This window comes from Podarcis tiliguerta (genome assembly GCF_965153285.1).
Source record: "Podarcis tiliguerta genome assembly, chromosome: 2".
NCBI classification, from domain to species: domain Eukaryota; kingdom Metazoa; phylum Chordata; class Lepidosauria; order Squamata; family Lacertidae; genus Podarcis; species Podarcis tiliguerta.
Window position 1 is genome coordinate 72173826 of NC_139535.1, and position 25140 is coordinate 72198965.

The following is a 25140-nucleotide window of genomic DNA, read 5'->3' on the forward strand; positions in this document are numbered from 1 at the left end:
TGACAGATGGCCAACCTGTTTAAAAAGAGGAATCCACCACCTTCCGAGTGCGTTCCACGGTCAAATAGCTTAAGCTTAGCTTAAGGCTTAGTCAGAATCTCCTTTCTTCTAATTTGAATCCATTCAAACTTGTGACAGCCCTTTAGATATGTGAATATGGCTATCATCATAGCATCTCCAAGTCTCTTCTCCAGGCTAAACATAACTCCCAAGAAGTTGATTTTCATTCTTAGGGTTTGCCTCAATTTGCAATTTATTTCATTGGGCCACCATGGATTTTAGTTAGTAGGACAGTTTATCAATTTTTGCCCTACTATGTCCAATTTACAAAATGATGCAATCCTCACCCCTCAATTAAAAAACTAAAGTATTTAGCTTACTTGTCCAGGTGCATCATTTTGGTTTCACTTTCCCCAGTTTTAGAATATATTTAGGCAGTGCAAATAACGGTAATAGAATCTCCAATGTCTGGTTACCAGCTCAAAGGCCCTTCTGTGAACAAAAGGCACCAATTGGATTGCATGCGTGGAATTCTCCTCTGACACCCCCTGAACCTTCTATCATGTGTGTTGCTACAAGGTTTTCACTGAGCTATCCACCTCGACCAAGATAATTCTCTAGCTAACTGCAGCTAGTAGAGCCTTCAACATGTAAGTGAAAGGGTTGTGGTTTTGCTGTTGTTGTTCCAGTTTGTGTCAGTTTATGCTTGCTTATACCTAATGTCATCTGCCATTTTGCTGCCCATTCACTCTGGCTGGAAAGTTGTTTATATCCTGAATCACTTGGTATTCTCCCAAAACTTACAGCTCAACACAAACTCCAATCATATATGAATAATGTATAAAGTGGGGGATCACACTGCTTCTCATTGTTATGAAAACTATCAATTTATTCCTCCCCATTGTTTCCTGCTGTTTAACCAAGAGGTTCCATGCAACCGTTGTTTTTACTTGAGAACCTTTGTTATAAGCCTTCTTTACACCCTCCAGGGCCAGGCCTACTGACAAATGATTTTTAAAGGTAACAATATAACTAAATACCTATTATAATCTGTCTCAAGCATGCAAATCCCTTCCTCAATAAGACCAGCTTTTCCATATGCGTAATAACTCTAATAGACACCATTTAATTCAGAATTGCTGCTAGGCCAGAAAGCCTGTAATTTATTAGCTTCTCCCTAAACTGAACCATTGGACTCCGCATGAGTGTCCCTGCTTTTTTTATTGTACTGGTAAGCTGTAATCTTTTTAAAATAATCCATTTTTGCATTTAATTGGACTTAGAGCTTGCATGTGACCACAGCTATTTGACTGTTTCAGATGTTCTTAATGAGAAATATGATTCAGGCATGACTATCCATTCAACATTTTCTGCAGTGAATAAATCTATTTTTAGAGGCAAGATCAAAACAGATGTTGAGTAAAATTTGAATTCCCTGCCAAGGAAAATCTGCTAGATATCTTGCTCCGTAATTCCTGCTGGCAGAGGAAGGCCAATTCTTACCTAATGCTGTTGCTGTCTCTGTCTTATGTTAAGATACAAAATGAGAACACTTGCAGGTTAGATTTTATTGAAACTTTAATGGGTTTCACAAAAGAGTCCATTTTACTCTTGCATCTTCTCTATTGTTTCCTCCTTGTACTTTCCTTTCTCTTTGCCAACTTGGCGAGACTTTGCTTTACGTTCCAATATTTTCTTACGATCCTTGTCCAGCTTTAGTTTTGTAATCACCACCTAGGGAGTCAAAATAAAATTTTATTACAATATTTATATGCCATCTTTCTGCTCAAAAAACTTGTCAATACAACTCAGAGAACAAAAACAAAGCAAGTATGAAAAATAAAACTTTTCCCCAAAATCTATCAAGTCTACAGTAGAACAACTCAAGAACAAAAATAAATAACCAGCCAGTGTCTTCAGAGAGGGAATTTCACAAACAGGACACCAGCACAGCAAAGGCTCTCTTCTGAGTGCTTTGATTTGTAACTAAATAGAAATCAGGGACTGATAACTGAAAATTGCTGAATGGCATTAACAACCTAGCTGCCATACATTAATTCCACTCCCAAGTGACAAGTGTGATCCTTAAAGGAAATGCAATCTATTCCAAAGAGGCCAAACACCATTTCTCTTGTTCATGGAACCACCCTATACGACCAATTGTCTGGATTGACCCTCAGTTTATTAGTCCTTATCCAGACCATTACTGACACCAGTCACTCCTGAATTTGATGGAAAGGAGAAAACGGTTGAATAATTTCAGTATTATGACAACTCATGCAAAGTTATGACAGTCACATTGCGCATCTGAAACTCAATTAATGTCACTTGGGAGTTTGAAAGTGGACTGGGGGAACCCATAAGCACTTCCAAAGTTACAATTTGGAACAGTCGCTCCAGCTCCAAACTCAAGCAAAGGACTGGGGCTTTTGTTTGTCATGTTATGCTTGAAACATCTAAAGAACCACAACAAAACTCAGGATGATATCCCACCCTACCCATTCCCTAATTCCAATGTCAAGAACAAAGCTAGGGCTCATCACTACTGCTACGGCAAGTATGGTGAGCAGAATTATGCACTATGGTTATTGTAAAACAAGGAACATGGCTTAAAAATGAAATCTCCTGAGCACTGAAACAAAGCAACAACATTAAGGAGAAATGTTGGTTTTTAAAGGCAATTGTACTAAATAGGGAGCAAGCCAATTATCTGGTCATATCAGCATTAGGCTCCCAGGAATATCTGACCAAAAAGGCAGTCAGTAAACAGTATGTGACCAGACAACCAGCGTAACAATGTAGAAGCAGCAAAACTGTCAGGGATTAATAAGGGTTAATTTAGCAGAGGCCCAAACAATCCCTGAAAAATGAACCACCTTCTGTCTGAGAGCACATCCATCACAAGCATCCCATTCTCAAGCTGCAGAAGCCGGAATTTATCCAAGCAACAGTAACATAATGGCCTCAGGTAACATTTGGTTATTATGCACGAATACCCTAATTGGTGCTTGGGATTAGCTTCATCCCACCACTCAGATGCAGATGATATTTTTCCATCTAATTTGATTAGAGTAATAACACTGCAGTACTTATACCTAAGCAGTAAAAACAGTATAAAAGTTCTAATAGTTCATCCTCAAGTGTCTACAAATTGGAAGTATGCAAGCACTGCTTATCCTTACTTGGTATGGCAATTTTAATAGTATTTTTGAGGAATTCTCAGAAAAAATACAGGCTTCTTCCAATAATTCTCCAACTTGGTGGTAGTTCCTCCACCACTTCCAGCTCTCTTGTATGCCAGTATCATTGGCTAGGCTCATCAAGCAGCATGGTGAAGGGAGACGGAAGAGAAGAGGGAAAATGGCAGCCAAGAGGATTTGCTTCTGAGTATGTTTGAACTCTCTAGTTCCTAAAAATTATAGGAACCCTAACAATTATTCATTTTTATTCCTTCTACTAGATGAGTCACAGAGGAAACAGTTTTGGGCTTTAATGTCAACGGGTTTTTTCCTTCTCTCCCCCAAACTGTCTAACCTTGCAACTTGGTAAATTTGCAAATGTGGAAAGAGGGAAGTGGAGGGAAACTGGAAAATGGGAGGGCTGGATTGAGCTTTATGAGCAGAGGCCAAATTTCAGAACTAGGAGAGCTCATTTAAGAACTTCTCTGTTACTGGGTAGAAGGCAATATTCATGTGAGAAAACATCTGGAAGACTTACCTACTTCACTTTACAGCATGCAAGAATACCAGCACACAGTAATAGGGCACTAATGTCAGCTTTTTGCTATGTGCTAGTCTCAGTTTAAATTTTCTCAAAATAAATCCTACTCTTACTGGCATAACATACATAGAGCTAATCTTGTTTCTGAGCAAGAAGAAGCTTCAGCCAAGATACAATATATGGTGGCTGCTTTGAGTAAGGCCTCCAAAGGATAACAAACGTATTTGTAACCCACCTAAGTTAGGCCCAATGTCACCCAATTGAGCTTCAGGGTTAAGCGGGATTCTGTTTCCCAGTCCCTAGTCCACTGGCTCACTATACCACAACAACTTTTATCTAAATTGTAGCGAAGCCTTAAAACTTCATTCAACATTATGCAAAGTGTCTTATTGCCAAAGGAACAATGCACATATGTCTCACTATTTTTCCTTATTAATTTCCCCCCAAACTATTTCACCAAGCCGTGATAAACATGCCAGCTTTTTCTTGGAAGAAAATTAATTTCATGTCTGACAAGCATAATGATACATCCCACAACCCTTGATCACCACCATATTTCTGACAACAAAACTGATTTCACATTCCAAAAGTAGAATGCAGACAATAAGCATGACAAAGTCCTCACTGTCTGTATTTTTCCCATGTATTTGGGGAAACGAAAGCAGCTCTTCACTAACTCTCCATCAAGCAAAGGAAAAAGGCAGATTTCCAAGGTACACACTGGCCATGTAACAAAGTGTTTTAGATGTCAAAAGCAGCACTTCAAATTATGGCAACAGAAACCAGTAAAATCCCTGCACCACTGATATAAATGTGTAGATGATAGCTACTTATTTTATCAAAGCACCATGGCCAAGGCCATCAGTGCTCTTCCAGGCAATATGGCCTTCCAACAATCACTCTCTCAAATCTTGTCTGAATTCAATGCTGTAACAGACCCAACAGCATCCAGTCTCTCATCTTGGAATTTGAGTAAGATGAAAAAAGTGAACTTCTTTGATGCAATTGCTATGGAAGAACAAGCATCGGCACAATGATGGCACAATTTGCACTTTCCCAAATCTTAGGGAAAATGGAATCAATCAGTTAAAATATTCCAGGAACAGCGTATCTGGAGTGAGTTCATGCAGTCCCTGTCCACACAAGAATCAGGAGGTATTCTGTCATGCAGAGACAGAGCAGACTAGACGGGATTGTGTTACTGCTATGGAAGTTCTGCTTCTGCCCCAGATGCACCTCCTCATCATCAGCACTACTCTTTGGAGCAATCAACAATCAATATTGAGAAAGCACAGCAATTACCCTGAGTTTCAAGAGGAACAGTTAACATGCTTTTATTTGTTCTAAACATGTTCAACATATTAACAAGAGCAAACTTGAAGAGCCAGAAAGTCTTAAGTTCCAAAACTTCCACACAACCCCCAATCAGTACTGCTAGAAGTTCAAAACCAGTCTGCTGAAGCTGATTTTCATCCTACACTACTTGTGTCTTTCCTGGTTTAGCATATACTAGACAATCCTTGATATATGCCTGCTTTATATCATGCCTCTGGATATGCTCTAATTGGCTTCATTAATCTTTGACTGAAATTTATACTTTCTATAATTAGTTATCAAAATTCTAATATCCCAGGAACTTTGTAAAGTTCGTAACTTAGGCTAGGTCAGATGCCTTGTTCTCTCAATTATGATGCTCTTATTTTTTTATAACGCTATAGACTTCAACATTATAATCACTAAATGAAGTACCGTTGTACCTTGGAAATTGAACAGAATCTGTTCCGGAAGTCCATTCGACTTCCAAAACGTTCTAAAACCGAAGCACAGCTTCTGATTGACTGCAGGAAGCTCCTGCCGCCAATCAGAAGCCGCAGAAGCCCTGACAGACATTCAGCTTCCAAAAATAGTTTGAAAACCAGAACAGTCACTTCAGGATTTGCGAAATTCAGGAGCCAAAACATCCAGGAACTAAGCTGTTCAACTTCCAAGGTACGACTGTATATATTAACTACTTGTAAAGTGTTAATATAAAGTAACAGCTACTTTTCTATGGATTACATTCTTTAACCACCACATATGAAAGTTTTTGTTTTTTGAAAAAGATCCTTGGATTGTTCCAAGTTTTGGTCTCCCGAAGTGCCTCTTTTTCTTGATGATCATGCATGTTTAACAACTGCTGTTGGGGAAACAAGAGAGTTCTGATTGCAGAACTAAGTAATGCCAATTATCTACAGCTACCAGGATTGCACTCTATTTAACAGAAGAATTCAAGAAACACGAGCATTTCCCTTGCATACCATTTCAGCCAAGATTACCTTGCTAGGGTGAATGCCGACATGTACAGTTGTGCCGTTGGCTTTCTCACGCTGTACACGTTCAATGTAGATGACATACTTCTTTCTGTATACCTGGACTACCTTGCCGATCTGCTGCCCTTTGTAATGACCCCGGACGACCTACAAAGACAAAAAATAGTTAACATTCTCAGGTGTCATTGTTATACACAGCATCGTAATCACCTTTCTACAGCAGAGAATTTCATGCACTAAGCATTGACAAATAAAATGCCACAGGAAAGACTTTCTCTTACACAGGCCAGGCAGGAAACTAGATCCAGGGACAATAAGACTGATACAATATTAAATATTTACTATATTAAAAAGTTTTTATTGCAAACACCCACAGTACATTGCTAATCTGAAAATTGAATTTGTTTTTTCACTCGAACAGAAATAAACCTGCACACCAAAAAAGCACCATTTCCAGCCATATGCTGAAAGGCAATCTTAAAACCTTCATTGACTTGCTTGTGCATTACTCCCAGTGTTCCAGCGATTCCTCCCATTCCTATGAGGATAAAGTTGTCATAACTGACCTTCATCCCAAAGACAAAGAGACAGCTCGGACAATTAAGATGCCTTTCATGCTATGCTCTTTTTCCATAGCACAATGCTACTATGTTAGTTTTCTTCTCCTGAGGGTTCACTTCAGACCACAGTTCCAGATTGTAAAAACCAGACATTGGAATTGTACCATGGGAACGCAGCCACCTTCCTCTTCCTGATGTTGGCTAATTTCCCTCTTCCTGGTTGCAAGTAATAGGTCCACCATGACATCCAAATCTGGCAAACTATGGCTGGCACAAACAATGAATGCTAACAAATTCTAGTTTGAAGTTTGTTTGCATACCAGTTTCCAATTCTGGTTTTCACTAAGCACTGTTTGACCTATTTGGACATTTGTTTGCATGACATGACTCTTACACAATTTTAATTGATTGAAATTAAAGGGCTTTGATAGTATGGCAATCAGCGAAACCACACTTGATCTGAAATGCTGCAGACACACTGGCTGTTTTTGCTTCCACACACTGACATAAAACAGCTTCTTATGTGGGACAGCACCCACACATTGCATTAAAGGCGACCACCTAAAATTGCTGCTTGAGTGAATGGGGCCTGATCTCCATGCAGTTTAGAATGTGGTATTTGATGCATAAGGAAACCCACAAAATGTTGCTTAGAAATTGTTTTCAAAACTAACCATTTACCTCGCTGACATCTATTGCCTTTATTAGTTGAAAACAAAACCATTATTCTTCGCAGAAGAAATCAATAACTCAAAACACATACTTGGACTTCGTCATCCTTTCGGATGGGCATAGAACGGACATTGTATTTCTGCCTCAACTCCTTGGAAAGGGGAGAAGACATGATCTTCCTGCGAATGTGAGATGGCGCATTGAAGTGCCGTTTGCGGTTCTTGCTGCGGTCTGAGGTCACAAACGGATTGAACTTCATTTTGACTAGAGGAGGAAAAAAACATGCACACCTAATTATTCACACTGAAGTCTAGTGAGGAAAAACGACTACCAATCATTCCTCAATAAAACAGTATTTATCAAAAAAATGTAATAATTGGAAAGGAGCACCCCCAAACTCAAAAACATGTTAGCAGCCAAGGTCTCAAAGATACTTTTGCACTTTGGATATATCCTGAGAAAGTTAAGACAAGCAAGTCTGAGACATTTGGAGCTGTGGGGGTGCAGGGTTGTGAGCCTGACACTGGAATGCCAAGCTTACAAGACATATATAAAGCTCAGTTATAACTGGACTCTATTAATGTCCTGTAAAATGTTTCTTTCACAGCACTGGAGTTATAAGCTTTCAGCGCAATATTTCTTAAGGCCCATATAATAATTTATTTGGTATAGGAGCATTCTGGCTTAGTCATTATTGACCATATTCTGGCCACGATTAATCAATGTCTGCTCTACTCTTATATTCACGCTCATGCAATAAAAGTTCAAGTTGCTCAGCTGAACTGAAAACCAGCAGCAATGTGTTATCAGGAGAAATAATTATTGCTATGTTCAGTGTGCATTATGCCCAAAAAAAGTGTGTATAGGATTTTTAATAGTGGCAGCTACAGCACTAAAATAATTGGGACAAGCAGCAGACTCCCAAGAGACGGGGATGGAGTAAAATTAAACATCTCAATACCCCAGTAAAACGCTGAGAGAACATAAGCAGTAGTATGGAAAGTCAGGCTCAACGACACACACGGAACAGCTTTATCAGGTTAGATCAGCATTTAGGTAAATTGTGATCCTACAGACGTTGGATTCCAACTCCCATCAGCCTGACGCTGGGAGATGTGGCTCCGCATTATGCGGAAGGGAAAGCATCCAGACACATTACTGGATATAGGAAGCCGCGCAACAGATGAAAAGAAAGCACTCCATGTCCCTATAACCTGGGAATGCGTTCCAACGTCAGGCCTTCTATCCACTTTCTCCCTCCCATCTCCTCCTCAGACAGCACTTCCACCGGAGAGCATTATGGGCACCACTGTCAGGCATTCCCAGGCCCCAAACCGGCCACGGAAAGAGGTGAGCAGATCCGACGGAGAAAATGGTTCCTCCCGCCTTAAATATAGGAACCACCGCGACGCCCCCTCCACCCCGCATGCTCCCCGGTAAACTGCAACGGGGTCTCGGCCGTCAGTGGGCCGATGATAACAGATTACAATCCTCCTTCCATTCTTACCCGCTGCTGCCTCGGCTATGGCCGCCCGGAAAGAGAGGTTGATTCTACTTCCGCCGGTGCTGGTGAGACCTCAGCTCTCGCGAGAACGCCACACGCTTCCGAGAAACGTCGACGGAACGGAAGCGCAGGAGGAACGGCCAGCGCCCCCGCGCGTCCTTCGGAGGAAACTGCAGCAGGAGCCGGTGCAGACAGCTGGGCGCTGCTTGCTTTGACTGCCGCGCCTCGAGCGAGCGGAGCTTTGCAGTCCGGAAAAGAAGCGAAGCGCGCGGAGGGAGAGCCTCAAGTCCGCTGCTGTAGGGAATGCGAGGGCTGTCCCGCTCCTGGGCTGAGCCCACTTTCCGCCAGGGGACACAAAACTTGTGAGAGCAGCGGATAAATGTCCCGCCAGCAGCGTGGCGTATTCGTATGCGCTCAGCGCTCGCTTTGATTTCTAAACACTTTGTTCTCCTGCCATCTTTGCACACTTGAAGCAGCCGCCGTCCCATACACTTCTAAAGGAGCCCCACACCTCGCCCGTGGTAGCTGTCCTTGCAGCTGCGCGATGGCCAGATGCAAAAAGAGAACAAAAGCTCCTTTCCATTTAAATAAGTCTGCGGGGAAGAGGAGATTTCAGCCTCCGCAGCTTGCAATGAGAAACTACACCTACCAGTAGTACAGGTATTGCCTCCTCTGCAAAACTATTGGAAGGGCAGGCAGGAGCCCTTGCCCTCTTTCTGCATCTGGGCAGCCTGTGATGAATTTGGTTCCAGCAGGCCCTCACAGAGGTCCAGGGCACTTCTGGTCTTGAGATCCGTAGCCACAATTAAAAAAGGATTGCTGTGGTTTTATACAGTTTCTCCATAACTGTACTTACACTAGTCCATCATCCTCCACAGTTGGAGGCAGCAATCCTCCAAATACCAGTTGCTGGAACCTCAGGAGGGGTCTTGTGCTCTTGTGCTCATGTTTGGCCCAGTCGTTTCCCCACTGGCATGGTCACAGAGGACAGGATGCTGGACTAGATGTGTCATTGGCCTGATCCAGCAGGCTCTTCTTATGCCCTGATCATTGCACTGTAAACATTGGCTGGTTCAACAGGCAGGGACAGCGAAGGACAATGGGGCAGGAAGGAGGGGGCTCATATCTGTAATAAATGACATGGGGTGGGCAGGGGGGGGGAAGAAGGTTCTTTCCATGCATGGCAATTTTAGGCCTCTGGTGAGAGCAGAAGAGACTTGAAGGGGCTGGTGGAATTGGGGGGGGGGGGTTTAAAAGTGGCATTTGGATGAAAAGTGGTACAGTACACTTTCGTCCTCAGAAAAAACCCAGCCTCATATCCATGTAAGAAAGGCACAGGGAGACAGAAATGAACACTCATGTATTATTTTCAATTTGATTTTTGCAAATGGAAAAAAAATGTATAAAATCCACCCAAATATTAAACAAGATACAGGAAGTTACAAGATCCAGTTTTACACCAATATAACAAATCATTTCGTAAGAAAGGTAGGGGGAATTCTAAAGATGTTTTATCAACATTGTAAAAGCATGAAGGATTCAAAATCAGTGAAGAAAGGGCTGTTGAGAAGGGGGGGAATCAGTGAGAATTGCAATCAGAGAAAATTTGCTATCTTTCCAACACCATAGCAGAGTGAAATTTTCACACAGACATACTGGGCAGATGAAGGCTGTAATGCCAGGGGTGGGGAGATGTAACCTGTGGCCCTCCAGATGGACTTTTGTCAGCTCCAGCCAGGTGAACCCACTATAGGGGTGTGTGGGACCTGTGACAAATCACGATGTGGGGCCCCTCATTGGCCTCACGTTGCCTCTTTTCCTCTTCCTGGTGATGGTGGCCATGGCAGCCCCTCTCCTGGCTTAGTTTTTGTTGTGGTGCCACCACACTGAAAGCAGCAGCAGCAGCAGCGGTAAGGCTCTTCCAGCTCCTTGCATCCCCTCTAGGAAGGGAGGATGTGAAGAGCCTTGGCAGGTTGACAGGAGGGCTGGCCAGGTGGTGGTGCTGCTAGCCACGGCTGCCGATATCAGATGAAATCCCCTACCAAATGGCATGGCCTGGGTCAGTCTCCCTCCCCACCACCACCACCAAAGAGATGGCTAGTGGTCGAGGATGATGTGAGTTGTAGCCAAAGAACACCTGGAGGGTCAAAGATTCACCATCCCTGCTGTAATTCTGTTTCCTTTTACCTAAAGTAAACTCCATAGAATTTACTTCCAAGTAAATATGTGCAGATTTGTGTCATTTAGTCACAGTGTCTTGATATGACACTTCCACATTTTTCAAAGGTCACCCTTAAAAGATCACACATTATTCCAGCAACAAAATACCCTCCCCCAAACTGTAACATGGAAATTCTTAGTGTTTATTTTAAGAAGTGCAGCAAAACCTAGAGAACACACAGCCAATGTGCATTCATATCTAGGTGATATAAAATGTACAAAGCATGCAACTAATTATCACTTGATTCATATATCAAAGGACTATTTGAGGTCTATTGAAATTATAGATCTTGCTGTAGTTCTCAATGTCAACAGCATATTCAAAACTACTACTAGCAGTATTTCTGCCTTTCCCCCAATCATTGCAGGCACACACAAACAATTGTTTTATACTTAAGATTGAAATGCACCTGTAGAAAACATCTGTGCTGCAACCTTGTCTCGTTTTTTACAGGGCTGTACCTATCCTCCTTGGCAAATGTTGGCAATCTAAAATAATTTTAAAGATAAGCAAACAATTGAAAAATATGTACAAGGATTTGGATTCCACATACTGAGGGCCAAGTCCTATGTTCTTGGCATTTGTGTCTTTCAAAATTATGCTCATCCATCCAGGTTACTGGAGTGCCTCATTCTCTCCTCTTTCAATCCAGACATTCTAACCTGGGCAGGAGGTGTAGTAAATGCTTCAAAAGGCAGAAGGAAGTAACAAAAAAATGCAGCAATAGATAGTGATCATCATCTTCTGCTGCATATTGCAGTTCTCAATACATTCATTCTGCCTTTGTCCTGCTGCCTTATGCCATCTATAAATGCTAACACTGTTCAGTTTCTGAAAAGAAGAGAAACCATTTTAACATCCCAGAAGATTAATAGAAATAGATTGTTCTGTTTTACGGTTGTTCTGAATGATCTCAATATCCAGACTAGGGTTTTTCATGCACAATTTTTGTCAAAGACAACATGATTGTCCATTTTGATTGAAAAGAAAAATCTGCTTTGCATAATTAGTTTTCGCCTAGACCAGCACCTGTGAGAATTTAAAAATAATTATACTAGTCAGATCCATAGGATTTGGTTTTACAACAAAAATCATTTTCAGAGGATGTAGTGTAGGAAGCCCCACCCACTTGTCAATGCTGCCATCTTTCAAGACACACAGAGTGCAATCTGAACCTTACATTTTGATGGCTGGCAGAGTAGTGGGAGAGGGCTAGAATGCTGCATAGATTCCTCTCTAGTGGCTTTTGACAGCAGAGAGGAGTGCTGCTGGGGGCAGGGCTCTGCCATAGCTGAGTTCCAAGCTATGCCAGGCAGATGGTCATCTCCCACTGACGGTACTTTCCATTGCAGTAGGGCACAGAAAGCCCCAAAGGTGTGTTTCAGGGCTGGTAGATCTTTGGATCGCCAGAGCAGCGATGTCACGCTGGCCACGTGACCCGGAAGTGTCTCCGGACAGCGCTGGCCCCCGGCCTCTTGAGTGAGATGGGCGCACAACCCTAGAGTCTGTCAAGACTGGCCCGTACGGGCAGGGGTACCTTTACCTTTACCTTAGATCTTTGGATGTAACACCGGGTGGGTCCTCTGCTTCATACCTCCCCAGCCCCTTGTTAGGATTGCTCTACTAGATTTGTTTGCTCTTTTACAAAGTCTTCAATTAACTAATTAAAGTGGCATGTACCAATGGAAAACGATACAAAGGAGGAAAATGGATAGCAGTGACGTTTTTATTCTTTGCTTCTTCTCACAGGACCTGGAGGAGAGTTGCTTTGTTACTGCATCTTCCCTAGCTGGATCTTCTTCCAGGCTTCAGAGGCAGTGAAAATACAGGAATCAAGAATCCCAGCCACTGTGAAGGTTCCTCCAACGATGGCACAAATCTGACATGTTGAAAGAAACAAAAAAACGGGTTGGTGTAGGGAAGATCAAGTTGGTCCTCAAGCGTACAGAGGTCCTCCTTGGTTTCCACTTAGCTATTTTCAGGCAGCCTATAGAATCGTAGAACTGTAGAGTTGGAAGGCACCACGAGGGTCATCTAGTCCAACTGCCTGAAATGCAGGAGCCTTTTGCCCAACGTGGGTCTCAAACCCACAACCCTGAGATTAACAGTCTCATGCTCTACTGACTGAGATAGGAAGAGTCCTAAAGCTAAGTGTAAGATCATTCAGAGAGCTGAGCAAAAAGTAGAACCCCATTTCCCACATTGAGATGCACAGCCTATTCATAAATACCGTGACCAAAAAAAGGTGACCGTGTTATTAGTTATCACACCCCTAAACAAATCCTCACTACTCTTGGCTCAATCCTCCCTTTTCTACCCTTTAACTTTTGTCATAAGAATGTAAGGTGAGCCTGCTGGATCAGGCAAAACCATTGGGTGTTAGGGGAGGGGTAGTACCTCTGGCAGGGGGCACTTTGTGCTCCTTCTGGGGCACTTTTGGCTCCTAGAAGCTGCCCTAGGATCAGCATTTGGAGAATGAATTCACTATTAGTATATTGGAAGTGTTTGTGACAGGCGTGCTGATCCTATGATGAATTTCTTTCCTGGTTCTCGCCCAGGGTCCAACAAACTCTCACAAACGTCTCACAATGAGAACAGTTCATGGAAACAGCGGACATCACCCTAGTCTCTCTCTTTCAAGACTTGCTTTCTATGGGCAGGCCCAAGGTGGATTGTACTTCCTCAGGCCACCCACAGCTGTGTCCCATTCAGCTGCACTCTCCACACACAGTTCCAGGTACAGCAAGTTTGTTGAGTTTCCCAGGGGATGGGGAAAGTGTCCCCCCCCAACTCACAGCTCTTTCTTCACCCTCTGCCCTCTCTTCCTCCAGCTTGTGAGCTTAATCACCACTCTGTGGCTTCTTCTGCACACTGAACACTCATATCTTCTTAACTTCCTTATCAGTTATCTGTTTCTAGCATGCACAGCACCATACAGTGCTTATCTCAAGCACCTTCATAGCAGATTGATGTTGGGAATTTTTTCAGATTTCCCAAATGGGGAAATGATTATGTTTCAAGGCAAATCCAACATTTCAGCCACTATATTTAACAGAGGGTGAAGGTAAGTCTCCCTGTGGACCTCAGCAACTCTTACCATCCCTTGGCCACGCTGGCTATGGCCGATGGGAGATACCCACAGTTCCCTGCCCCGGACAAGTGAAATTTAAAATGGATAAGTAGCAAAATATAAGCAGAGTTAATCCAGATGAGAAAAAAAGCTCAAGAAATTCTCAAAATAAAGAAACAGGAGGTCAAGGATCATGTTCTAGGGACAGTAAAACTCAAGAAGAATAGACTTTGGACAGATGGGAAACAAGACATTCAGGAAGGAATTACTCCTTTGTGACTGCAATCCTGTGCACATTACCTGAAAGTAAGTCCCAATGAACTTAATAGCAGGAGATATTATAGGACTGGGCTGTAAAGCAGATCAATAAAATGAGCTGTAAACCTTTCACAGATGGAGAGCCAAGCCCCCTTGTCACCACATAGATCTATTAGCATGTGACACAGGGGACAGCAGCCAAAGAGAACAGTGGCCAAGTTAGAAATGGAATTAGGAAGCATGAGTAAACAGGACTTTAATAGCAAGCAGCAGCAAGGGAGGAATTGCTCCTTTCTATGTGTATTTTTAACTTAGGTATATGTGTCCAATGAGCCCAGCAAAACGGGAAGATGTTTCAGTTACAAAAAGTCTAGGTAAATTTATTTTCCGCAGCACAGCTGACATTCTCAGAACTGAAAACCACAAGAAAGGCAGAGGAAATAAACCACTGTAAAACTGAATTTCTTTTTTTAAAAAGAAATGGGTATGGCTTCCACCATCACTCCTGTTTCTGCTATTTCCCTGCTGCCCCCACCCTGTTCTCCTCTTGCAGTGATGCAAACTTACTTTTCAGGGAGAATGACACCAGAATGAGTTGGGTAATTTCAATCCATGCGGATCAGCTGACACAAGACGTTTTATACCGCAAGTAGGGAGGAAGGAATGTACTTTTTGCATTGAGGGCAGGAAAATATGACTTCAGAGCCGCAAATACAAGAAGAAAAACACACACAGAGAAAAACATATTCATCTGTGCGGCTCTGCACCACTGATTACTTATGACTCACACATACCTGGCATCTGCTTAGTCTCTGCCTTCCCTGCGTGCACTTAAAAAAAAACCCAAAGGTGGACGCATTCAGCAACTGAGAGAGGGGAAGGTAGAATCCTCCTCCTCCTCCTTTAAGAGAAATAAAAACTCTCATCAAAGAGGCTAGGAATGAGGTTTTGTGGATGCACCCCCTTGGTCTAGACAGCTGTGCCTTGTTGGTTCCAGAAAATAAGGCATACAAGTGATGCATCTTTTAGTGCTTGGTGCTGAGCGCTCACTACTCAAAAGGACAACAGATGGTCTCATCTTACCCATTTTGTACTTGGCTACACATATTTTGGTGGAATTTCCGGCCAGTAAAGTGTTGGAAAGACTCATCCCTGCCATCTTTTAGGTGTCTCCTTAAAAAACTTGTGTTATTCAGGCAGGCCTTTGCAATGTGAATTTATTTTTAACCAACCAGTGTTTATTGATGTATTTACTGACGTTTTTATTTATCCAATTGTAATTTTGTATGCTGTATATCACCTTGCTGTGTTTTTATAAAAGTGTTCTATAAATGTTTTAATAAATAAAAATAAAATAAATCCAGAAGTAGTAGACAGCGGATAGGTGCTCTCTCATTCCCCTTATATATAGCCAGCAAATATGTAGGCACAACAACACTTTTGTTTAGTGGCGCTGTTCCTTCCCCAACTATTTTACTAACAGCTTTTGTGTGCGCCAAGACAAACCCTTTGTGTGCCTTGAGAACAATAATGGAAATTGTATCCAAAACAGCCAGTCCGCACATTTATGTCACTCCTACTATAAACAAATACACACAAAATGCCACAGAGCCGCACCCAGATGACCAGGCATACATGAACATCAACACTATTCCTCCTGACAGCCCTGCTTAAAGTTCCCACAGAGAGAGACACTAAAAAGGTCCATTCCCTTTTGAGGTAACAATAGGAAGTTTTACATTTCCAAACCTGGATAAATTCTCTCACGGCCTGGTAGGGTCTTTTCCCACCTATGCTCATGAGAACACATTTAAAAACACTTCAGTGTTTCTGTGACAGTTGTATGGGTGCAGCCTGGTAAACAAGCTACCCAACAAAAGAAACAGCAGGTGCTCCTTCCATGGGCCTCCTTTGTAGCTTTTAACTAAGCATCTGCTGCTTAACAAGATTCAGGGTGCTTCTGAGGCCTGCCCCTCTTGACAATAACTCCAGCTGCCACAAGTGGATAATCTCTGCCTGGGCCAGAAGGCTGCAGCCTCTCCACAGCAATGACGGCTAGCCAGTCTCCAAGGCAACCATGATGCAGAAGGGCAAGCGGGCAGCCTTAGCAAAGACTGGGACGCCAGGAGTGACGGCGGCCCAGAGAGCCATTGAGCTGGGCTGGATAACTACATCTTAATATATAACAGCCCCGCCTGCCCCACTCCAGTGTCCATTCTTAAAAAGATGACTGGCATCTCAAAATGGTGGAAGTGCAAAGCTTGTGTATACAAGGCATGAATAGATCCTGATGGGCAATTTCTAGTAGCAATAGAAAAGGGCTGGTACCATTAAAACAAGGCACTTAATACCAGAGCCCAGACTGTGCAAGAGACAAGAGCTCTTCATCTGGATAAAGAACTTTGGTCGTCGAGTTCGGTATTATGGTTCTTTTCTGACCTTGTCACATGAGCTTCACTTGCATGCACACATATATAAGACGTGTCAGCTACGGAGAAATAGAGAACATGATGTAATGGAAACTTACTGTTGTGATGAACCTGTACAAGGGCTGTCGCCTTTCTGTGTATTTCACTGTGATAGGACTCAGGTCATAGCGAAACCAGATGGCTGGAATGATGCGGCCTGTATGGCTGTATGCTACGTACTCCTGAAAAAGATTCATATAAGGTAGAACTGAGTTATAATCTCCACTTGGAGAGGGTTTGGTGGTGCCAGCTGAGAACCAGTGGCTTGCTTAAGATTACCTAAGGCAGGGATGTGGAACCTTTTTTCTGTTGAGGGTTGTATTCCTTTTGGGATAATTTCTTGAGGGCAGAGCAGAATCTGGTGTTGGCCAGAGTAAAAAGAGGCTGGGGCATCTCATTTTTTATCTGTCACCCCTTTTCCCTCTCGGATTTTCCCTCATTGCCACTCACGTGAAATTAGTCAAAGAGTCATATGTGGCCCTCAGGCTGCAAGTTGTCCACCCCTGACCTAAGGAGCTCATAGCAGAAATGAAATTTGAACAAGGGACTTTGTAGTTTACAGATCAGTCTCTTAGCCACTATGTTACACTAGCTCATAATGGATTAGTGGTGGGACAAATGACCAGCTCATTGGACATTCTAAAATGTCTGCTCAAAATGACCATTAATAAAAGGTAAAGGACAACATAATAAGGTTACTATCTTATACTAGAAGTAGAGAGAATCAGTTTCATTTTTCCCCCTGAATCCCATCCAATTGAGATAGATTCAAGCAACCTTTCTGCCCCTTCCTGAGCTTATATTTAGCAGCCACCCCACTTGGATATTCATGCACACCCAGCCCACATTTGGAGACCTTGATGTATTAAAAAAAAAACAGCATGAAAAATTATGAGCAGCTCAATATTCTGAAAACACGTCACATCAAAAGAAACACCATGTGTGGGTATCCATCCCAAGTTATTCAGGCTGGAATGAAAAGAGTAAGCACACTAAAAAAGTGTTAACCTCCTCCACCGGAAAACAAGCCATTTTGCTCCAGACCCTCAACCTTATATTGCCTTACTGCTTGAAAAGTTAGGAGCTGAGGGGTAAGTAATGCTTTAGGCAGGGGTGGGGAACCTCTGCCTCCGCAGACAGCTGAACTACAATTTCCATCAGCCCTGGCAACCCTGGCATGACCAGGAATGGCGGGAGTTGTAGTTCAGCAACATCTGGAGAGCCCAAGGTTCCCAACATTGGCTATATAGGATTACCGATAGCAAACCAAGAAGTAGGAAATAGGTGAATCAGTCTGTTTCCAGCCTGTGTCTCTTTAACAGCTATCCACCTGTCAGTCCATTCTGTCCCATTCTGCGTTAATCAGCTATGTAATAGCTACATGAAAATGCACATCTGAACACATTTCAAAGTGTAATTTCGAAACCAACTTTCTCTCCAAACATACACTTTTAAAATATTTTATTTCAAAACAGGAAATCTATTTAGATACAGCGTATGTATCTTGGTAAGCTTTTTGAGCAGAGAACTGCATCTGGTGGATTACAAAGTTTCAAGCTAGGAGTTGTGCATCAGATCAGATCAAATTCCTCAAGCATCCTTAGTATGCAATGGCACCTCCGTTTCATTATCAGTTCTTCGCTTTTCCAGCAGGGGCTGCTATTGCACTCACTTCAAGCACAAGGAAGCACAACCGAAGTAAGAGCGACAGTGGAAATGGGACCTGCAACAGAAGGCTCTTCCAGTAGGGTGTGCTGCATCAAGCACTTTCTAGCAAAGGATATACTACTGCATGCTTACCTTACTGGCCACAGTATACTGGTATGAGTACCGTTGCTTGCCACTCATGTCTTCATACACCGTGGGAACAATTTTCAATATATAATCATAGGATGCAAGGGCTGCGTGAACAAGAAAGAAAGCTGAAACCCCCCAAAAGTCACAGCACAAGACTATGCTCAGAAACGCAATCCCTGAAATGGACAGCTTTAAAAGTACAGCTTTTTCTTTTTTAAATCGAAATTGGCTTAACCCAGTCAATTCATTATTTGCAGAGAACAATACACTTTTGTCCGTCTGCATTTTCCTCAGCACAGAAGTCTTACCTGACCAACACACAGAAGAACATGCTCAGTACACAGATATGAAGGTACACAAACAAGACTTTGGGAATGTGCCACAACCTTTTTTTTTTTTTAATTAGCAGATGTTTCAAGACACTCACTGGACCTTTTTGATGTACTGTAAAAAGCTGGTACGGGCAACCATTGGCAAGGACTATTCTGAGTTGGTGCTTACAACCCTACTATAGTTTACCAGAAGCAGTGGCACCCACCCCCAACTTGGACCGTCACTCCAGAATGAATGGGGCACAGTTGTGTGCAGTCTGAGAAGTACCACCCACCTTGGGCATGCCCAGAAAAAGCAAATCTACAGTGAGAGGCTAGGGCGATGCCTGCTGTTACCAGGAACTCTTCTGGTATTGCAGGGGGTTGGACTAGATGATCCTTGGACCCCTTCCAACTCTAAGATTCTATGATTGTATGATTGTTGTGAGATTTTTGTGGGTGAGCTGAGAGTTTGTTTAGACAATGGGTGAGAACCCAAAGGCTGACAGGGAGGGTGCATCAGAAGGAAAATGAATTATATTGATTGATATATATTAATAACTTTGTATTAACATTTTCATATGTAACTGTGTATTTTTGTAACATTTTGTTTTAAGTTGTCTATTGCTGCTTCAGTTTTTTTGTATGCTGCTTAGAGATATTTTTAATATATTAAGCGGTATAGAAATTAAATATTCAATCGATCAGTCAATCAATCAATCAATCAATCAGAAAGATACTATGGTCAATGGTATCAAAAGCCACTGAGAGATCAAGGAGAATTAACAGGGGCACATTTCCCCCTATCTCTCTCCCAACAGAGGGCATCCTACAGGGCGACCAAAGCAGTTTCTGTGCCAAAACTGGACCTAAGCCCCAATTGAAATGGATCTAGAAAATTTCCGAGGGCTGGCTGATAGGATGAGCACAATACTCCAGGTTGGAGAGAGGACTGGCACCCTATATAGTTTATTTCCCTATACTCAGTCCTTCCCATTGGGATTAAAACATTCAAGCACTATTTTCATTTCATATATTGTATCCTTGGCAATGGTTGCTTTCATGGATAATCAAGCCAAAAGTAGGAAAGCAACCACTCGGTCTCAACAGCACCTGACAGCACAGAGAAAGAATGTCCTGGGATAAAGCCTTTTAATACAACTTCATGGGGCAGAGGGGGAAATAGGGGGCCAGAGTTTCCCTCTGCTGTGTGTTTCATGGAGTAGGAAATACACTGCAAGCGGTGCTAAGATGTAGAGCAGCACATTCAGACTGCAGAAGTGTTCTACATGCCCAATTTAGACTAACTCATGACAGCCGATAAGTAAACACCGAGGAAGGAAATACCAAAAATTAAGATGTTGGTTAGGATCAGGCTCATTTCCTGGCTATGACACAGATGCTCTTAAAAACCTTGCAAGTCTGTCTCTCTTTGCCCTGCCTCCTTTCTGTATCTAGGTATTTATATCAAATATTTTCAAGTTACTTTTCCACTAAAAGTCACCAGAATGGTTATATACAGCCAAAATTAAACTGCTAAGAAAGAATACATTAACAAATATGGAGGTTAAGGAAGAGCCACAGCAGGGCCTCTGAAGCTGAACTTAAAAGAGCAGTCAGATTCACATAGACCACTCAGTGCCCAAAGTCTCTAGGATGTTTTGGATTCCTATATCCATGGCGGAGGAGCACACCAACACTTTAGAAGACCAACTGTTCCCTGTAACTTTTGTTATAAGCAGGCAAACTATGGGTTTTTTTTTAATCTGGGCCTCTCTGTTCTATAGCCAGGGAAAAGGGGGAATCAAATTAATTTATCCCTATAGCCACTGTAATATTATTTGATAACAACCCAGCTATATAAAGAACATAAATAAAGACTGTAAGAATTTTCAGAGGGGTGGCAGTGCTAGTCTGCTGTGACATGGTAAAAAGATAAAGGTGTCTGATGACACGGTAAAAAGACTAACAAGATTTGACGCATGTTTTTGTGGACTAGAGTCCACTTCGTCAGATGTATGCAGCGTAATCCTCAGTTGCAGACTACATCGGTCTATCTATACACACACGCACCCCAAACACGCACACAAAGGGTGGGTCTGAACAGAGACAACGGTTTCCTTTCCCACTACAGATGTCAATTACCTCATCATTACCAAGCTGATTGTTTTATCGCCTATGACTACCGCTGTAAAAGGGTCACCGTCCTTATCTTGCATACATATATTCTAGCTCTAACTGGATTGTCACTGTCTGCCCTTTTTTGCATTTCACTTCTCTATGACCTCACTGCCTACTATTCTCTCCCCACCCCCTCCCACTTATCACCATGTATGCCTTTCATTACAGCCCCTAGTTCACAAAAAAGTTTATAAATTTTGTTAGTCTCTAAAGAGCCGTACACTCTTTGGCTGTGTATATACCATACATTTATAGCACATGACTCACACACACACCCCGGCAGAGTCTTGGGAACTATAGTTTACTACTCACATGGCACCCTTGACAAACTACAGTTCCCAGGATTATTTGGGGAAAGTCATACCTTTTAAATATATGGTGTGTACACAGTTTTCATGTCCCTGGAATTAAAAAAAATTTGACTAGCTCCTACCAGTCTTGCCAATCAAGGTATCTTTACTAACCCCAGGTAAGACCCTGCAAAACACAGTGTACGTACGGTTTGAGCTGAGCTTGTCTGCTCCCTCCAATGCATTGAATGCTCCATGAATGTTCTGGACCTGGAGAGGGAAAGAACATAGAATTAACTTTTGTATTACATTTGTTATTTTATACTTCCAGAGACGACCTAGCTTATAACAGTGGAAGCTTCAACACTGCAGGAGAGGCAAGGAGCTTAAAGTCATTTTGTGCAATTTAATTTGATGTAATCTCTCATCCTCTCTGGGCAATAGGCGTTTCACATTTGCACTGACTTTGCATGTGAAATATACTACAGTGCAGCCTATCAACACAAGTAGAGAACTTTGTAAATAGCAGAGCTCTTTCTCAGTCTTTTCCAATAGCCCTAAGCCTACAAACCATCCAATATAAGAAAGAACCTCACAGACCAACAATGGGACCTGAAGACAGAAGCCCTTCTCCACCTAAAGAGATGAGGCAAGTGGCCACTAGGGAAAAGGCCTTTCAAAAGTAGTGCCTCAGTTATGAAATGCCCTCCCCAATGAGGCTCACCTAGTACATACACTAAAGCAGACACATACACATTAGCAGCTTAAAATGCTGCAAGGTCACCGCACCGTCCGCCCCCCATATTCTAAGTCATATTTTTACATTACTCTCTACACACAGAGAGATAGGGGGGTGGGAATGTCTTCATCCTTTTTTATTTTCCCATACCAGCAACCTTCCCCCCTCTCCCCGGCAAACATCTATTCAATGAAGCTGTCGTCTACACATGTGCTGACATCTGCGCATGGACAACGGCTGTCTCAAATGTACCCACCGCAGCTTATCTGGAAGCTGATTTGAGGGGAAATGCATCAAACAACAGGATTTCTCTAGAAACTGCAAGATACGTTCAGATTGCAGCTAACTTCATGTGCGCTCGGGCTCAAACACCAGAAGTAGGAGTGCACTGAAGCCTGAGTAAATGGTAACTCTCCCGCTTATTATGTATCCAGTGCACTCTGATTGCAGGTCTGTACACAGCATTAGCCACAATATACATCTATCCTGTTGTCTCTTGACAAATGCTGCACTTGGAAGTGCATCCCCCCAAACCAGCTTCAATCGAATCTGAAAATGTAAGCCAAATGAATACATCCACATCCCTCTCCACGCCCCGGTGTGGACAGACAGTGGGCAAATTAGAAACACAATCAACAATTCTGATGTGTACAATGACAGACAAATGAAATTTGAAATGCAGCTTAAAAATATAACCTCATTGTTGTTTTAAAGCAGTAATGTATACAGGACCCAAGACGTTTTCAATGAAAATTGAAATGCCAAATGAAGATTTTTTTAAAAAAATAATAATCCATGCTTTATTCCCTCATACAAACCTGCCCAGGTTTTGAGATCTTTGGGGGAAGCCTTTCGCTTGGTCCCACCACCCTCATAGGCATGCTTGGTAGGATGCGAGAGAGGACCTTCTCAGTGGCTGTTCCCAAACTTTGGAACTTCCCCACTAGAAAAGCTAGACTGTCTCTCTCCTTGTTCTCCTTCCACCAGCAGGTGAAGACTTTTTCCCCCAACAGGCTTTCAGGAACTAACTGCTTTTAATGAAAGGGCTTGTGCTGTGCTGTTTTTATTGTAATTGTAATCTAATATGACAAATTTAATAAATTAGAATATTTTATTGTTTTAAACTTTGTGTGACTACCTTATGTTTAATGGGTGGTCAATAAAAATCAAAACATATAAACAATATAAAATTAATGGAAACCCACAAAACACCTCCTCCATTATTAGTACTCACATCACCCCCAGTTCAGCTTCCTTGTAATTACACACAAGCCTCATGCAATTACAACAAAAGGGGCAAGTGACACAAGGGTGACAAATGTAACTGGATGGCACATCTGGGTCTTCTATGGTGCTACTCAAATTATTAGCATCGAGAGGCTTTACCCTGTGCCAAGCGACACAGTGACAACTGAAGGATTATACAGAAAGATGACCGCAACTCTTTCTCACAGGACCTCATTCACAGATGTGCTGTCAGAACAGCTTAATAAGAAGCAGCATTTCTGAACAGAGCTGATCTCAGCTCTACGGGTCAGGGGAGTTCATCTTCCCCCAGGAGGGTAGAATTATATGCACGATTTTGTCTGAAATATGCAGCATTCATCAAAGATAGCGTGCTAGTATTAATTCAAGGCCGTTATTTGATGCAGGTCTCATGACTTCAAGTCTTAAGGACAGAAAACCAAAAAGGGTTCTTTTGGTACAACTTTAAGGTAGCTTTCTTTCTCTAATACTTTCTTACTTATTAAATACATTTATATCCTGCCCTTCCTCCCAAAGAAGCCCAGGGCAGATACAATTAAATTTTTATTTTTTAAAAGAAGCACAATTAAAAGCATCTGAAACATTTAAACAACAGCAGACAACGTAAAACATTTTTTAAAAAATTAAGATGTGACCAAATAATATACTGTATCTGACTAGACCCACTGGAACAGAAAAGTTTTCAGTAGGTAGAGCGAAGGCACCTACCTATTATCCATTACGCCCTTACAACATTCAAATGATCAATCCCCCCCCCCCCTTCAGAAAAGTCAGGTAATGAGCTTTCATCTAACGCTCACAATGCACAGTCAGAATAGGTAAGAGTAGGCTAGATGGACAAACAGTCTGACCTCTTGTAAGGCAGGTTTCTGTGTTCACTGAAGTAAAAAACTTCAGCATGGCAGTAACTGCTTTTTCCCCATGCCATAATATTCTACAGGTGAAACGAGCAGGGCAACCGGCACGGTGAAGGGAAGGTGTGGGAGGGTGGCCACGCACATGGAAACAGCAGCTTGATTCAGGAACAAAATGTACACATAGGCAGCGGGTATTTTCTGAAACCAATTTGGAAGGGATGGGTTCAGGTAAATACCCATTGCAGAGGTGTGCCTGAGCATTACATAATGGAATCACTCCCAAGGTGCTTTAAGGAATGTGAAGGCAAAATCCCATTGGATCTTAAAAGCTGCTGAATAACGCTGCTGGTTCTGTGATGGTGTTTTGAGGATGCTTCCACATTTTTAGCTTACTGGTATTGTTTTTAATGGTGGTGTTGTACATCGCTGTTGTAAGGCCTTGAATGCCCACAGATGGGCCAAATAAGCTGATATTTTAATGGTTTTCATGGAAGCTAAGGGCAAGAACCAGACGAGTGTTAGAAAGGTTTTTGAGGAATAGGTGTGTGCGAAGCAAGTGTAATGAAACGCCTGTGTTGATTAGCCAAAATTGCAATGAGAGTATGGTTTTAAAAGCATGGCTGGTACGTGTGGTGAGTAGGTGGTGATGGCAAATGCTACTGCAACTCTTGCGAAGTGAAGTCTTTGAAAAGTAGGTGAAGAGGGTGGTGTACAGTGAGACATCCCCATTGTGAAATTGAGAGTTATGTAACAACATTACAGAGGATACCGGCCATGGGGCAAGTATGTGCTTTTCCTCAACCAAAGCCGATTAGAAAGAGAGAGATGGTAAAAGAAATCTCTCTTTCCAGCCTCTGTTCTCCGTAAGAGCATAGGAATAGAGGAAGGATTGCAGCAGCCGTCCTCAAACCAAAGTC

The 25140-nt window shown here is 42.4% G+C and overlaps 2 protein-coding genes across 2 annotated transcripts in view; both read right to left on the reverse strand.

The window, feature by feature from the left end:
• Window positions 1-1560: 1560 nt before the first annotated feature.
• RPL26L1 (ribosomal protein L26 like 1) lies at window positions 1561-8874 on the reverse strand. The gene is made up of 4 exons (XM_083431030.1): window positions 8769-8874; window positions 7353-7525; window positions 6036-6176; window positions 1561-1734 (listed from the first exon to the last, which is right to left on the reverse strand). The coding sequence occupies exons 2-4, from the start codon at window positions 7518-7520 to the stop codon at window positions 1606-1608; spliced, it is 438 nt and encodes a 145-aa protein (XP_083287156.1). The 5' UTR covers window positions 7521-7525; window positions 8769-8874; the 3' UTR covers window positions 1561-1605.
• Window positions 8875-12694: 3820 nt separating this feature from the next.
• Window positions 12695-25140, reverse strand: part of ERGIC1 (endoplasmic reticulum-golgi intermediate compartment 1) — a 74847-nt gene continuing 62401 nt past the window's right edge. The window contains exons 7-10 of the mRNA XM_083430971.1: window positions 21571-21631; window positions 18583-18683; window positions 16842-16964; window positions 12695-12865 (exon numbers count right to left, since the gene is read on the reverse strand). Coding sequence (XP_083287097.1) covers window positions 12758-12865; window positions 16842-16964; window positions 18583-18683; window positions 21571-21631 — 393 coding nt within the window. The 3' untranslated portion in view covers window positions 12695-12757. The remainder of the gene's footprint in view (window positions 12866-16841; window positions 16965-18582; window positions 18684-21570; window positions 21632-25140) is intronic.

Coding starts and splice junctions, on each gene's coding strand:
- RPL26L1 (XM_083431030.1), bottom strand. CDS start 7,520: ATGAAGTTCAATCCGTTTGTGACCTCAGACCGCAGCAAGAACCGCAAA. Junction 6,177..7,352: donor GAAAGGATGACGAAGTCCAA/GTATGTGTTTTG, acceptor TTGTCTTTGTAG/GTCGTCCGGGGTCATTACAA. Junction 1,735..6,035: donor TCGGCATTCACCCTAGCAAG/GTAATCTTGGCT, acceptor TTGACTCCCTAG/GTGGTGATTACAAAACTAAA.